The sequence below is a fragment of the Pteropus vampyrus genome, unplaced genomic scaffold, assembly GCF_000151845.1.
Source record: "Pteropus vampyrus isolate Shadow unplaced genomic scaffold, Pvam_2.0 Scaffold4, whole genome shotgun sequence".
NCBI classification, from domain to species: domain Eukaryota; kingdom Metazoa; phylum Chordata; class Mammalia; order Chiroptera; family Pteropodidae; genus Pteropus; species Pteropus vampyrus.
The window spans coordinates 7,342,419-7,358,078 of NW_011888785.1; the positions used below are offsets into that span (position 1 = coordinate 7,342,419).

General features: G+C 31.8%; 1 protein-coding gene and 1 pseudogene across 1 annotated transcript in view; both read left to right on the forward strand.

Moving 5' to 3' along the window:
- Positions 1-15,660, forward strand: part of VWDE (von Willebrand factor D and EGF domains) — a 68,443-nt gene that overhangs the window by 26,052 nt on the left and 26,731 nt on the right. Inside the window, 15 exon segments of the mRNA XM_011364613.1 lie at positions 878-1,238; positions 2,292-2,385; positions 2,388-2,490; positions 2,641-2,902; positions 2,904-3,035; positions 3,038-3,318; positions 3,320-3,421; positions 3,423-3,589; positions 5,994-6,130; positions 9,878-10,033; positions 10,174-10,228; positions 10,231-10,277; positions 11,787-11,901; positions 13,844-14,090; positions 15,111-15,181. Coding sequence (XP_011362915.1) covers positions 878-1,238; positions 2,292-2,385; positions 2,388-2,490; positions 2,641-2,902; positions 2,904-3,035; positions 3,038-3,318; positions 3,320-3,421; positions 3,423-3,589; positions 5,994-6,130; positions 9,878-10,033; positions 10,174-10,228; positions 10,231-10,277; positions 11,787-11,901; positions 13,844-14,090; positions 15,111-15,181 — 2,330 coding nt within the window.
- LOC111742927 lies at positions 4,163-4,279 on the forward strand (annotated as a pseudogene).

Below are 15,660 nucleotides of genomic sequence, written 5' to 3' on the forward strand. Positions count from 1 at the left end.
TTAATCACTTCTAATTCATGGAAAGGATACTCAGGGGAAAAACTACGGTAGCCATAATGAATATTTGGATAGCTGCCTCTGGAATGTGAAGTAAAATGGGCAAAATGACGAAAAAGCAATCTAAGCTATCTTACTATTAATATATGCAGAGAAGGATTTAAATTCAGTTATACTGAATTCATGATTTTGAGATGTCTCTAAAGAAAATGACAAGAACACCTCATTGTTGAGTCAAAATTTTCTTCATGATACAAAGTAATTTATTCTTTTTAAAAAATTGTAATGTGATTATTATTAGTAAAATTATTCAATATTAGAGAAAGATATGTATTCTCTCCGATGACAAATGATACTGCAGAAGTTTGAATAAGTGTGAAAAGTTGTGGGAACTGGTCATACATGCAAGAATCCTTTATGGTTATAATTAAAGTCTTAGAAGTTTTAGTGGAAAAACCTCGAGAAAGCAGAATAGTGATTAATTTAATCCATTATAACACAACAAGATGAATTGTGCAACAACTAAGTGACAAACCATGTTCTAAGTGCTGAGGGTATGGCAGTGAACAAAACAGACAGATACTCTACTCTCATAGAACTTAACTTTGTAGAGGTAAAGAGATATATACACAATTAATAAAGGAAATATATCGTGCATCTGAGGAAGATAGGTGCTATGAAGAAAACTAAAGCAGGGGTAGAAAAAAAGACTGGAAATAGGAATTGTTTGAAATGGTGAAACAAAAGTTAGTGAGGAAGATTTAGGTGTTTATTACTACTTTGTTTTATTCAGTGCTCTATAAATAAATGCTCAGGATATATAAAGTTATTATAAATATTGATTTTTTCATTTTTGTATCAAAATATACTGAATGCATAGAAATAAATTTAATACACATTTCTGGCTAACCACATACTATTGTGATATTTCATACCAATTCTTAATGCAACTTACTTTTTTTAATGATAGGGTATACAATAATTTCAATACTGGAATGTTTGTGCTTTATAAGAGTATGTCACGTGATTTTGAAGTTCATGTATGTCAGTGGGACTGTGGAAGCTTTCACTATCCTGTGTCATGTAACTGCGGATTCGTTGCCGAAGAAGAAGGTGATGTAGTAACTTTCGATATGTGCGGTGGCCAGCTACCTGAATCACAGCCGTATTTATCTATAAAGAGCAAGGATGAAATCAGCAATATCAAGATAAGTGAATCTTACTTAGAAAGAAAAGTCACAGTATGTATGATTCTTTACTGTTAAAAGTTATCATTCTCAGCATTATTTATTTATATATTTTTTTAAGAAAATAGCATGTAGATTAACACTAACTTTAGGAGTAAAATTTTTTTCACTTACTACATACAAAAAGACAGAACATAGTTATAACTTTGTCAAATTTAAACTTCCTTATTTAAAATTTCAATATGATAACATGGTGGATTATTCATAAAAATATTTGACAGTGCCTAATAAATGGTATATTTGACAGACATGAAATATATATAACTAAAAATAAATACTCAGGAATAGCTAAACAAGTTTTGAAATGACTACAGATGGTTCTGTCTTAGGAATAGGCTGGTAGATACATGGAAGAGATTAGAAAAAGAGGGAAAAGAGCCAAGATTATAAAGCAATTAATAGTTTTAAATAAAATTTTATATCTGTGAGATATTTGTATTTTTAAAGTCATCTTCCTTTCATATTCCAAAAAAGTAAATTCCATCTGGATAAAAATTAAATTTAAATGAAAGTGATAGGTGACCATTTCTATAACATTGAGATGAACAAGAATTTTTAGCATAACTTTACATATTTGAATTTTATCATAAAAAACAAAATGTAAATAAAAAATCGGGAAAATATTTGCTGCATATAAAACATACAAGTTATAGAGAACTACTCATATATCACCGATGTATAATAAGCACTCCAATTAAAATGAGCAATATAAAAAGGTAATTCACAAAAGAAATAAAACTGGTAAATATGTCCAAAAGTACAAATAACCAACAAAGATATAAAAACTACTATCTTATTAGTAATCAAAGAAATTCAAATCAAAGATCTCTCACACAATATTGGCAAGAGTAGAAACAGTAGTTACAGTCTCTCCAGAGGACATATATATTATTGACATAAATATGTATACATAAATTGGACCTATGCCTGTCATTTTCTTTATATATTGAGAGAATAAATAAATTTGCTTTTATTTTCTTCAGTAATAGCTTTTTTTCTTAATCCATATTGAATATTGCTTAAACAGCTTTTATTTCTGTATTTTAGTTTCGGTTTTCTTCTGGAGCATTCATCCGTGCTGACCTTAGTGAATGGGGCATGAGTCTCACAATCAGAGCTCCTAGTTTAGATTACAGAAATATTTTGGGACCTATGATGAAAACTCAGAAAATGATTTCCATGACAAAAATGGAATCAAAATTGATCAAACTTTTAATAATTGTTTTGTTGTTATTAACGAATGGAGGTAAGAAAGAGAATGATTTTTATTTGTTATTGTATTAATATTTAACTTAAAAGAAGTGGTGACACAACACTCTGCTTTTTTTGAAACATCTAATTGGAAAAAAAATGTTCATGTCAAAATTACTATTCTTTTCTGTTTTCCTTGTGGAAAAATTTTACCAGGAAAAAGCATGTTTGACACCATGCCAATCTCTCTGCGATCTCCTGAAAAACTGTCTTATTGTAGCTGCTCCTTGGACACCACTTCATTGTATTCATCTTCTAATCACCTGGACAGTGTTTCTCAATCAGATATTGTTTCAGATTGCAAAGACCTCAAAGATATCAAATTCTCTTCCTTACTACCAGAACTAGATATCACCTCTAAATATATTAATTTAGAAGCTCTTGTCAGAAGGAAAAACAAGCATATTTTCTAGAGAAGAAAATAATTTGAATTTCTTTCCTCAAGAAACAAAGGACATGAACCTAATCAAACTGGATTTAAATTTACAAAAACTTCCTGAAAATGGGAAACAAGATGCACTAAAAACTTTGGGCAATGAGACACACACACACAGAGCCCGCTTAACCACAGTCAAGAAACAGGGTGGCATCGACAAAACAGGTGGAAACAGAAAAATGTTTATGAGTTTCTTCCTTTGTTTGCCTTCCAAAGTCTCAACCAGAGTGACCTGGGAGAATTTACTTATTTTTTCCCTGAGGAACATACAGAGGATATCCACCAAGAGTTTGTCCCCATGTGGCCCACACCCTCTGGCTGCACAGAATACAGCACGTTGGTATTGTGTCAACAGACTCTAGCCAACTCCAGCATAGAAAAGCACTGCCTTTCTTGGGAAGAGACTAGACAGTGTTAAGGATGTTCTCCTAAAACATGGTCTTAGCGGGGCAGAAGCAGGTGTGGCCCTTTTAGAAAATAAATGTGAAAGGATTTTTGGAAGAGGGGAAATAAAACACAAAAGAACGTGGCAAATTGATTGAAAATATTCTCTTGGTACTGAAATGCCCTAATTGATGCTGTGGTGATGGGCAGTGTATGCAATAGGCATGCACATGTTCCCCAGGCTTTAGTTCCTATGATTGCAGTGATTCACATGGTAAGAACTCATTACTTTGATATTGTGAATGTTACATCTTTGTTCTTTTTTACCTTCAGGATTTTAACAGGGTTTGTTCAGATAATACAGGGGGAAAAAACAAATTATATTAACTAATATAGTAATAATTTTTCAAAAGTGTCACATTTTATTTAAAGTAAAAGCTGAAGTATAAGGCACAATGTGATCTACCACAATATCTGTCAACAGTCATATTCTACAACTATCGCTCTCACTCATATCACTCCTCCCACTTTGGTCTCTGTGCTATTTGTTGAAAATTCCTGGTTATCTTGACCTAGGGGCCTTGGCACACAGCTGGTGCCTCTACTGGCAGAAAATAAGTTTTTCTAGAACCCAAATTTAGTATTTTTAAAGCATTGTTTATAATATTTCACTAATTATACTAATTTTTTAAATTTTTCTCTATAACCCATTTATATGGGACAGACTTTGTCTCAATATATTAAAGAAAGACATTTTCCTCCTACCATGTTTTCCAACTGCAGACTTTTCCATCTCAGTAAATGCACAGTTCATTCCTCTAATTGCTCACATTAAAAATGTATAGTCGTCTACAGCCATGCCACCCTGATCAAGCCGATCCCATCTGATCTCGGAAGCTAAGCAGGGTTGGGCCTGGTTAGTACTGGATAGGAGACCACCTAGGAAGACCAGGTGATGTAGGTGTAAAAAAAATAAAAAATAAGGGATTGTAAGCTGACAAGATCCTTGCAATCTGTGAGGTCAACCAAGAGTTGCCTCGCCTATTAAAAAAATGTATAGTCATTTTGACTTTTCTTTTTTTCCTCATGCCTCATGTCTAATTCATTAGTAAATCCATTAATACGTTAGGAAATACGTTAGAAAATCCAGCTCTAGCTTCAAATAATTTTATTTTTTTTCCTGCTACAGTCTACGCCACCATTATCTATTACCTGAATTATTATAGATTCTCTCGATTTTATACTCTATGTACAGCTAAAATGATCCTTTTGAAATGTAAATCAGACCATATTTCTCCTCTACTTAAAACCTTATAATGACTCTCCATCTCCTTCCAAGTAAAATGCACAGTCCCTACCATGGCCTGGAAAACCCTATGTAACCTGAAGCTCCTCTCTCATTAAATTCATCTACCATTCTCTCCGCAATTCACTGTTCTCCAGTGTTCTCAAGTGGCTGCTGGCTGTCCTCACAGAGGCCAAGCCTTCTCCTAACTCAGGACCTTAGTTCCCTCCACTGGAGCATTCTTCCACCACAACCTTCATGACTGACTTCCTTTTCATCTCTGTTCAAATATCATATTACAAGATAATCCTTTCAGGTCATTTAAAATGAAATACTTTTTCTCACACAACCCTATAGTCTTTATCATACTTAATATAGTTAATATACTTTTTTCTCCATAGACTTGAAAATACTTATATACTTTATATTCATTTTTCATTTGTTTATTTTTTGTCTTCACATTATTAGTATGCAAGTTACGTGAAGTTAGGAATTTTGTTGTATTCATTACTGTATTCCCAGTACTTAGAATAATACCAGAAAAATAGAAGTTGCTCAATAATCATTCGTTAAATATACAAAGAAATAAACTAACATTTAAAAAAAATTTTTTGTAGATGTTTTTAGGGTTCTGGGTACACCTACATTATGGTTTTGTATCCTATTGCTAGTAAAGTTATACTCACTTAGATTTTGCCAGTACTTAGACAAAATTACTTTTATGTATTTCATTGATCTATTTTGACAACCAGATCTTGCTTATGTAATATGTGATCTTACTAAGACTGGAGATATAACCAAGTGAAGGTCAGTTAGCTCTGATGGCTAGAAGAAATTTTTCTTCTATGACTGAGAAGTACACCTAAGATTATGGTAGCATGCACAATAGCAATAATACATAAAAACATCACCAATATTAGAATGATAGCATACATGAATTTTGTTAACTCTTTTCTAAAGTTTAGATTAAAGATTTAAAAAAATGTTTAATACATTACATTGTTAACTACACTATTTTATTACAAAAATATTTTTCTTATAACCCATATATTGGACATAAACCAAAATTCCAAAACCAAAATGTAAGCTATCATAGTAGTAATTTCTTAATATTTGTCCTTAATTGATATCAACATTAATTAAAACATTAATTAAACCTGTATATTTAGGCACTGGTAGTATCTGTATTACTATTTTTATTAGTTTGATGATAGATAACATCTCTTTTCACATAAGATTACTCTTAACATTTAATGGTTTAATTACTGTATTAATATGTGGGATAGACTTTGAAATATTATTTTACATGTTTTTAATTTGGCCCTTGAAAATAATTATTTTTTGCTGAAATTAAAGAATATATGTCTTATTTTGTTATCATTTTTTTCCAAAGACAAGACTCCCGAAATTATAGAGCTTGAGTATGCTGGATTCTGTAATGTTTGAAAATATAATTGTATCATGGCGAGAGTTTTTAGTCAAGGCTTCAAAGAATCACTTTCATTTAAATGTGAAGTTACTAAACTGCAGGTATGTTCATTACAGAGTTGAAAAACAATTAAGTTTATGAGTTATTCAGATTAATTTTATTTTGGATTAGTTTGGTGTATCAATTAGTAACATAATCCCAAAAGGTATTATAGCCACAGAGAGGTGAACAGAAAAATGATTAAATTGCTTAACCTTTAAGCTTTCCTATTTGTTAACTCTAGTAAACTATCACAGATGTGACTACTCATTTTGAACATACCTTATTTTTGGTGATTATTAATACAGTCTTATTTTTCTTATTTTTTTTTTATTCAAGTAGAATTTTATTTTAAAGAAAGCTCTTTGAATTTAGAACGTTTTTACATGGGTAAATTAAAAACAAAACAGCAAATCATATTTTAACGTTCTTTTTATTTTTCTCTAAATCGATAAAACCAAATGTAATCCTCAGACTGAAAATTTACAGGAGGAAATAACTTTTGTATATGTTTTTGTCAAGTAGTTATACTAAAGATGTATGTTTACTTCAGGATTTTATGAGTACAATCTTTCTGAGTCATGAAATATTTTAAAGTCAATGAAATAATAAGTTACACAATAGAAAATGTAATATATGTATAAATTTATTTGCTTCAATGTCACTCAGGAGAGTAGATACTTTATTTTTCTTGGCAGAATAAATTATATGACATTACTCTACTATTAAATGATTTGCCAAGAGAGAATTTTATAGCTTATATTCTCTTGGAAAGTACATTTTGTACTTACTTTTAGGCATATTACTGGCTGTAATATTTATTCTCAAACAGTTTCCCTCCTCCAAAGAGCTGATAAATAGAGTACATTCTGGAATTCTCTAACACACTATATTAAGCTATAGAAAAAAAAAATATATGTTTACTAGCCAAAACCAAATTTACTTAGATTAGCTATTTTCTTTTTCCATCCTGTTCGGTGTTTATGAATTTCATTTGTAATCCAATTAGGTTTATTTTTAAATACCTGTACTCCATTGTGAATTTCCTGCACACTCTGGTTGATTTTTGTTATTTACTTATTTGGAAGGTATGCAAAATATTGTCATGGTTCCAAGAGCTGACTCCATTCAAAAGGTATACACAGAGAAATGTCACTGTCTTCTCATCCCTATCTCCATCCCCTGAAGGTGTCCGCTCTAATTATTTTCTGGTATAATCTTAATGTATTTCTTTTGTACAAAAGAAAAGGTACATCCCTCTCTTTTACATGAAGGGCAACATATTATAGATGCTCTTTTCTACCTTGGAAGTAATAATTTTAAATGTTTGTAGCTAGAGATCAAACTACCAATGTTTTTCTTCACTCCCTCCTGAAAAAGCAACCTCTACAGAATTTCTACAGAATCTCATTTTTAAACTTAATTATAGGATTAAATTTAAGTTGTTATCCTAGAAATGAATGACCCTTCATGATCTGGCTCTCGCCTGTTTTTGGAGACATGAACATCCTTCATGTGCTGTACTAAAATACCATGCTGTTCCATGCATCCCTGTCTTTTCATATGCTATTCCCTTCAGCCAAGCTGAAAAGCATTCTCTCCATTTCTGCTTCCAGTGTCAGGAAGAGAAATGTCATTTTTTTTTTGAAGCCTTCCTTGACTATGCTAGTTAGGCTTAATATCTTCTTTCTCTCACTATACCTTATTTGAATCTTGGTTATAGCAATAATAAAAATATGTTTTATTTGTCTTTTCTTGTTATCTCTCTTCATCAGCACATGTAGATACTCTCAAATACTGATGAATGGCAAAGAAATAGAACCCTATTCATTGCTCATTTTGGGTAGGGCCCTCCAAACAGAGGGATGGAAATGACCCTTATATTCCCAGTCATTGGTTGCAGTCTTGTTTTAACACATGAAACCAAGAGACACTGTATTCCTCTAAGTGTCAATATCATGACTACCCTGAGACATTGTTGTCAAGCTCCTCTGCTAGAGGGGAATCACTGACAAATCTGCTAGACTGGACTGTATAATCCTCTTAAATATGGAGATTCATACTGAGGCCCACTCTCAATTATCAAATCTTTAGCAAGATAGTTTCTACTAGCTGCAGATTAGCATGTTCTTGCCTTCCTTTCCTTTTCCTACTGATTTTCAATATCGAAGTATCAGCAAGCTCCATGACCATTTTTTGAATGATTAAAAGCATTCTACAGTACAAATTTTCAAAATATCTAAATCTAAATTTTGGCAATGAAATATATCCTTTCAGTTTTCTATGTGGTTACCAGTACCCAGAAAATTATTCTGTTTTTTTTTCTCTTTAGATCCCAATCCGTTTTCAATACTGAAAAATACTTAATGTATAGGTTAAGCATGACATACCAGTGAATTAATATTTTTTATAAATTTATTTTAATTAGTCGCAAGTATACAGTACATTAGACATTTATATAGTTTATAAAATGATCCCCCTAATTGCTCCTTCTCTCCTCTGGTTTTCCACCTAGCCAATATATTAATGCTAACTGCATTCCCTAAGCTGTGCTCCTCATCCCTGTGACCATCTATCAACTACTAATTTGTACTTTTTTAACCCTTCATCCATTCTCCCAGCCCTCAACTGCCTCCCCTATCCATCACTAAAATTGTCCACTATATTTGTGAGTCTGTTTTTGATTAGTTTGGTTTTTTTTTTGTTCCTTTTTGAAACAAATTTTTTTTTGTTCCTTTTTGAAACAAATTTTGTTTCAAATTTTTTGTTCCTTTTTGAAACAAATTTTTTTGTTCCTTTTTGAAACAAATTTTGTTTCAAATTTGTATGTTGATCAAATTTGTATGTAATTCACTAATTCTATATATTAGTGAAATGATATGGTATTTATCTTTGTCTGACTTATTTCACTCAGCATAATTATTAAATACAGTGAACTGACTAGGATTTATTTTGTTTCAAGTTACATAAATTAATTTGAACTATCTTGAGTAAAAATTATATTTATCATGAGGACCGTATGTTTCTCACAGAATCAAGGATAAAAATGTAGCTCAATTCTCAGAGAAAAACACTATGGAGACTCAGTATGTATGCATTTAAAATGTGTGTGATGTATCTGTCTGTCTCAGTTCTGTTTTTCTGAGTTTGTGGGCTTCATTTTTCCCTTTCACTAGATACTGGCTTTGGCCACATAGTAAAAAACATAGCTGCCAACAGCTCCATAGTTTTGTTTCTTGCTACTCAAGACATCAGAGGCAGAATTGCCCAATATCCCCTCCAGTACAAAGTTAATATCTCAAGTAATCTAAGCATTGGATCAGCTTAAGTCTACCCTTGGACCAATCAAGTGTAGTCAGGGAAGTGGATCATATAAAAGGCTCTGTGGGAACATATGAAGGGAGGGCAGAATAGACAGTTTTAAGTAGAAGTAGAAAGTGGGAGCTTTTTCAGGAAAAGTTACAAAGTTTGTGGGCAGAAAATCAATGCACTCTGTGTCATCTACTTAATCAAGCATGTTTCCTCTTGCTACAAAAGTCACTACATAGTGATCCATTGTATATATGGCCAATATTGGTAACTTCTTTGATTTGAACTGCAAGAAACGTGTGAGTCATTAGGAGCAGTTTACATCAGATAAAGATGTATACATTTTTCATTATTCTGAATGAAACTCACTTTTGTTAATTCATTATATATTTCATAATACCAGGTATTTTCAAATTTGTATGTTGATCAAATTTGTATGTAATTCACTAGCAAAATATTCCTATACTTTAACAGAGTTTGTTTTCTCATTATGCTTTCAGTAAAATAGCAGTAAATGGGTCCTTGGAGAAGCTGTCTATGCACATACTGTTTTTCAAAACAGCAGAACTGTTGATTGTCAGCTGCCTATTGATATTCATCAGTCTGGTATCATGGATCTCATGGGTGAAAAATCAATTATGAAGTGGCAATTAAAGGTAAAAAATCAATTATGAAGTGGCAATTAAAGGTAAAAAAAGTCTTTATATTTACACATAAAGACTTATGTATTAAAATTTCATAATTTATGAAGCTACATTTAGAACAAATTATCTTATGACAGAACTACATCTCACAGGTATCTAATGATGGTCACAGCTTCAGTAATCCCAAAATAATGATCATATATGATGGGCTTGTGAAATTTGTGGTCTCTATGAAAAGAACTCATGCACTACAAAGGTATGTATTTTTTCACTTATTTTTACACTTTCATCATAGACATTTTCATTTTCCATGTCAACATATTAATGTAGTTTTAAAACCTTCATATCTGAAACACTAATACAGAAAATTCTTCCTTAAATTTATACACGGTTAATTGAAATTGTTACTCTGTCCCTAACTCTTGTTCCAAATGGCAAGGAAGAGATTTCTACCCTTAACATTTTGAAATGTTACATACCTTGTTTTTTAAGTTGTTATAATCATTTTCCAAAAGATATCTCTTTGTGGTTACCTAATCTCTTTGTGGCAAGTGACATGCATTTGCGTAGGGTCTGTAAAAAGTATAGGACTAGCATTTTTAGGACTTGCATTTATAGGACTAGAGAATTTTGTGTGTCAACTAAATTCATTGAACCATGTAAATACCTACCACTTTAGAGGTACAGAACAACACAGCCTGAGCTGAATCCTCATAGCCACACCCTTTTATCTATATCCACTCTACTGGGTTTATCAACAAGTCTCTCTCACATGGCAGGTGCATATTTCACAGATGCTATGGATCTAATATCACTCGGCTCTTTAAAACTTAAGGATACATCAAATAATATTTACATGTATAAAAAATTTAAAATATTATTTTGAAATTTTAAATGTTTTTTCTTTAAGATTAGCAATCAGAATCTATCAATAAGAATGTTTTTGTTTTTGAATTGTTTTCTATTTTCCCCGAAATATTTTATTTCTACTTGTCCTTCAATAAGTACTTTAAAATTATGTTATTCATGGTTATTTTATCCTCTTGAGCTATTTTGTTCTAATTTTTATGCAATGTTCCAAGTAATGTCAAAGGAAATTTTATAAAGTGAACTAAATTTATATACCCTTAACAAAATTTAGTCTTCTTCCCAGGTTAGAAATAATTGTTACATTTAATATTTCTGAAAGAAATGTCAGCATTTCTTTCCACTATTTTGTATAATGATATTCATTGGCATGTGTAGATAATTATGCCATGGATCTAGTTTAGTTTTGCTATATTCACAGCACATAGTGGACTCCTAGAAGAAGAGAGGATAACTATAAACTAATGTGATTCTATAAGATGTGCTGGGAATAAAGATCTGTTTCACTTTTTTTAATATATATATTAATAAAACACTTTCAACGTGAGTTTAGTAGTAAAAAGGATGGAAAGAAAAAAATTTTCTTCCATGTTATTTATAAGCTATAAATTATAATTCTGCTCAGAGATCCAACTATATGTATTTTCTTATTTTCTCCATACTGATCTGTTCCATGAGCATTTATACATAAAGGAAATTATTTGTTTCCTAACACGCATTTATGACTAGAAGATATGAAAAAATTTTTCCTAACCAAAAGAGATTTATGATATACTTTCATTGGAATCATTGATATATATGCTGCTCTTCTTCTTTGTAAATTTTTTTTTTTCAGAACACTAACTATATCTCGATTGGTGTTTTTCTGTTTTAAAAATTATTTTTAATTTTTTATTAGGAAAATATTTGCATTATTGATGGCCTCTGCTACATTGAAGGAGATAAAGGTCCTACCAGCCCTTGTTTGATTTGTAGACCTAAGATTTAAAAATTTATGTGGTAATTTTTAGAAAGTTATTCTTTATTAATTTAAATATTTCTTATAGAATGTAATTTTAAGTGATTTTTAAATCACAAGTTACATAAATGTGTTTAACATGAACACTGTATTTAGTTTCATAACTGCATAATTTACTCTACTGGAAGGAAATATAATATGAAATGTTTTTATTTTATATAATCTCTATGATTATACTACATTAGGGTATGGGATTTGTATTTTAATATTTGATAAGGAAAGCAAATGTGAATTATTAATGAAAGAAATGGGAATTGTTAATCCAACTACACACAATTTGTGCAAGTCATATTGCTACTAGCAAAATGGCCTCTCAAACACCACTTAAGTAGTCGAAATGTCTATCAGTAAAGATTGGTGGGTTTTGTGGAGAGAGAACATTACTTTGACACCAAAAGTCTAAATCCTATTGTTAGCCTCGCCTCTTTTCAGTTTTGTGACAAGGCATTTAAAACCATTTAAGTGCCAGAAGCCACATATTTATCACTTGTTAAATAAGATTATCTGGACTTGATAATGTATAGCATGCCTTCCAGCCCCATCATTCTGTGACTCTGTGAGTATAATATTGGTACAATGTCTGGATACTTCATCACACTAAAAAAAAACAAAAAACAAAAAACAAAAACAAATTAGAGTCACATACCATACAATTTCTTCACTTCCCTAAATACAACTATGTATAATTCCACATGGGTATTCCTCGCATTCTCTTTCAGTAGTCAAAAGACCAGGCATCATAAGATACAAGATATAATTACTAATAATTACTCCCTGGTCCAATGTAATTTTATCTAAGGGAGTCCTAAAACCTTATATTTATATAGTACTTTGTAATATCACTATATATGTTATTGTATGTGCAAATTTAATTACTGTGCCAAACCATATGTCAGATGATTCATTACTCAGATGCAAGACTTATGAAATATTATGGGAACACAATGGAAATTCGGGGGAGAATTTAGTGCAAGAGATAAGGGAAACCACAATATAACTTCTGAATTGGTATCTATGTTTTTAATGGCTTTGGTATTCTTCAAAGACTCACAATGTTCAAACATATAATGGGTCTTGAAATATGTGTTCCAAACCCCTCATATTGAGGTTGAGGAAGTTAAAATCAGTAAATCATGTAAATATATTTATATATACAGAGGAAGAATGGGAGCTAAAACTACTGTCTCTTAGCATCAGTGCTTTCTTGATGGAAGCAGAGTGTTTGTGCCTAGTGTAATGAAATAAAGCTATTCTTTTTATCTACTAAGCACATGGGCAAGAAAAATGGTCATTTTAAAATATAATACAATATAAAATATGTTTTAAATCTTTTCATGAGCACAAAGATAACGCTCTGTGCCCTAAAATGACCACCATTGCAGTGTGTGAGCTCAGCCACCACAAGGACTTCTGAGGAGCAGATGATTTGCAATGACTAATGGCTTCCAATTATTGTAATTGGTGCAGCAGATACATCAAGGAAAGTTCAGGAGAGCCAAATGAATCATCCACTCGTGGAGAGGAAGCGACAAATAGAGAAGGTGGGTGGGTGGGGAGTGTAAAGAAAGAAAATAAAGCTGAAAAGGACAGAGGGCAAATAGAGAATGAAAGCAAACAGTGAGACTGCCAACACTATTTCAGACAGAAGAGACAGTACATCCAATCTGGGCAATGCAAATGCATTTTATGCTATATTCAAAGTGTTTTCACATTCTCATAACAAAGCTTGAAGTTTGTACCTGTCATTTATGTTTACATTTTCTAAGAATGGGGTAGAATTTATTTGAAATGTTTTAGAAAATGTGAAGACAGGTAATAGAAATTTTAGCAAATTTCAAACTTTATCAAAAGTCTGTCTCAATGGGAGCTCTCTGTATCAAACTTTTCCTCTTCCTTTTCTAAACAGATACAAAAAGTAAATGTTTTCTCTGTTACAGACAACCAACCCCCTGTAATTCAAATACAGCAAGACAAATTACAGACATTTTATGGAGAAAACTTTGTGTACCAGTTCATGGTTTTTGATCCAAAAGGCTCTGACATTCATTTTACCTTGTTCTCTTGTCCTGAAGAAGCAAATGTTTCCACCGCAGGACTTCTTATGTAGAAAGCGTCTCAAACTCCCCAGCAACTCACTCTCCCCATTAGCAATGACTGCAACACTGAAACTAAGTCACAATTGAGGTATTATTTACAATTACATAAATGCCACTCAATTAATAACTATTTTAAATTTAAAATAAAATTTATATTCTGAATTAATGAATAAGAACTAAACTACTAAATATTTCATGGAAAATTAAACTGCCAAAATTTTGTCTATTTCTGTAAGAATTTAAAACCTTACAGAGAGGTTTAAGTCTAGAGCACAGAGCTGAATTACTAAATCCTAGACCATTTTCCTCTGGACTTAATTATGACAAGGATAGAAAACTCATTCATGTCATTAACTATGAAAGATCTATGATTAATCTAAGATTGATATCTGTCGATAAAATGTCACTGGCATCAATCTAAAGCCCACAAGAGTCCCCAGTCTTGGTGAGGTAAAAGGGTAAATTTTACTCATATAAACAGTTTGCAAGCCAGGAAGACAGAGCCTCCTGAAGACATCAAAAGCACATTCTGCTGCAATAAGCGGGAAGGCCACTTTTATAAGTTCCCACCCTAGTCCCTGATTGGTGCATTTATATGCAAATTAGGATTCCAAATTTACACACTCCGATTGGTCCAAATAGCATTGTCCTGATTGGTTGGAGTTGTGCATTTTAATTGGTCATTATGGAGCTGCTCTGATTGGTCAGTAAAGATGCAAATGAGGATATAACCATGCAGTTCTGATTGGACAGGGCCTGTCTCAGCCTAGTAATGGAAAGACAATCTCAGGAATTCCCTTTTAAGGGTCAGCTCAGATGGCAGGAACAAAGAGCAGGAGGCAAGCAACTCAGTCTGTCTTTTTTCTTGAAATGTATTCATGTGAGGCATCTGCCAGCAATAGCTTCTAGACTCTGGTTATGCATTTCAGCCTCATTAACCACAAGGATCTCTTCTTGGCAGGTTATTTCTTTTCAGAGTCAACATGCTTTTATCTTTCAAGTGAAGGAATTTTAGATGTTGAATTATAAAATCAAGAATATAAATACAAGATTTGAAATAACTGAACTATGTCTTCTTTTTTAAATTGACTGTTTTGATTTTTGTCAGCTTCGAGCTCCCAATACTGTTCTTTTGTGCCCTATATTCACTTGAAACTTGGGAAACACTTTCACACGGAAGTAATATTATGAAGGGCAGTTATGTACTATGTTGTGGTATCATGATAACCAAGTGACTGTTTACTATCTAGATTGGTGATTAACTTCTGTCCACCTTAAAGAATTTTTTTCTTGTGTTCCGCTTGCATTACAGAAATTGATTATCATATAATATTTAAAAAAATTATTTCTAGCATTTATATTTTGGATTGCTCTTGAGAGTAAACATAATTGTCTTATCAAACTATTTTTATATACTATTTTATATTAAATATACATATTTTTGCAAAAAATGTGTGATCTGGTCCTACTTGTACATAAACATACATGTCTATCATGACTTCTGGGCATAAACTGAAGATGATTTTATCACAAAATAAAGCATTTATTTTTTGTTTTTTTTCAGTTGACTGTGAAGTCTTGTGATTGCTTAAATGGTGGATCATGTGTGTCTGATATTAAATTTTCTCTAAGAAATGGAGCATACCTGTGTGTCTGCT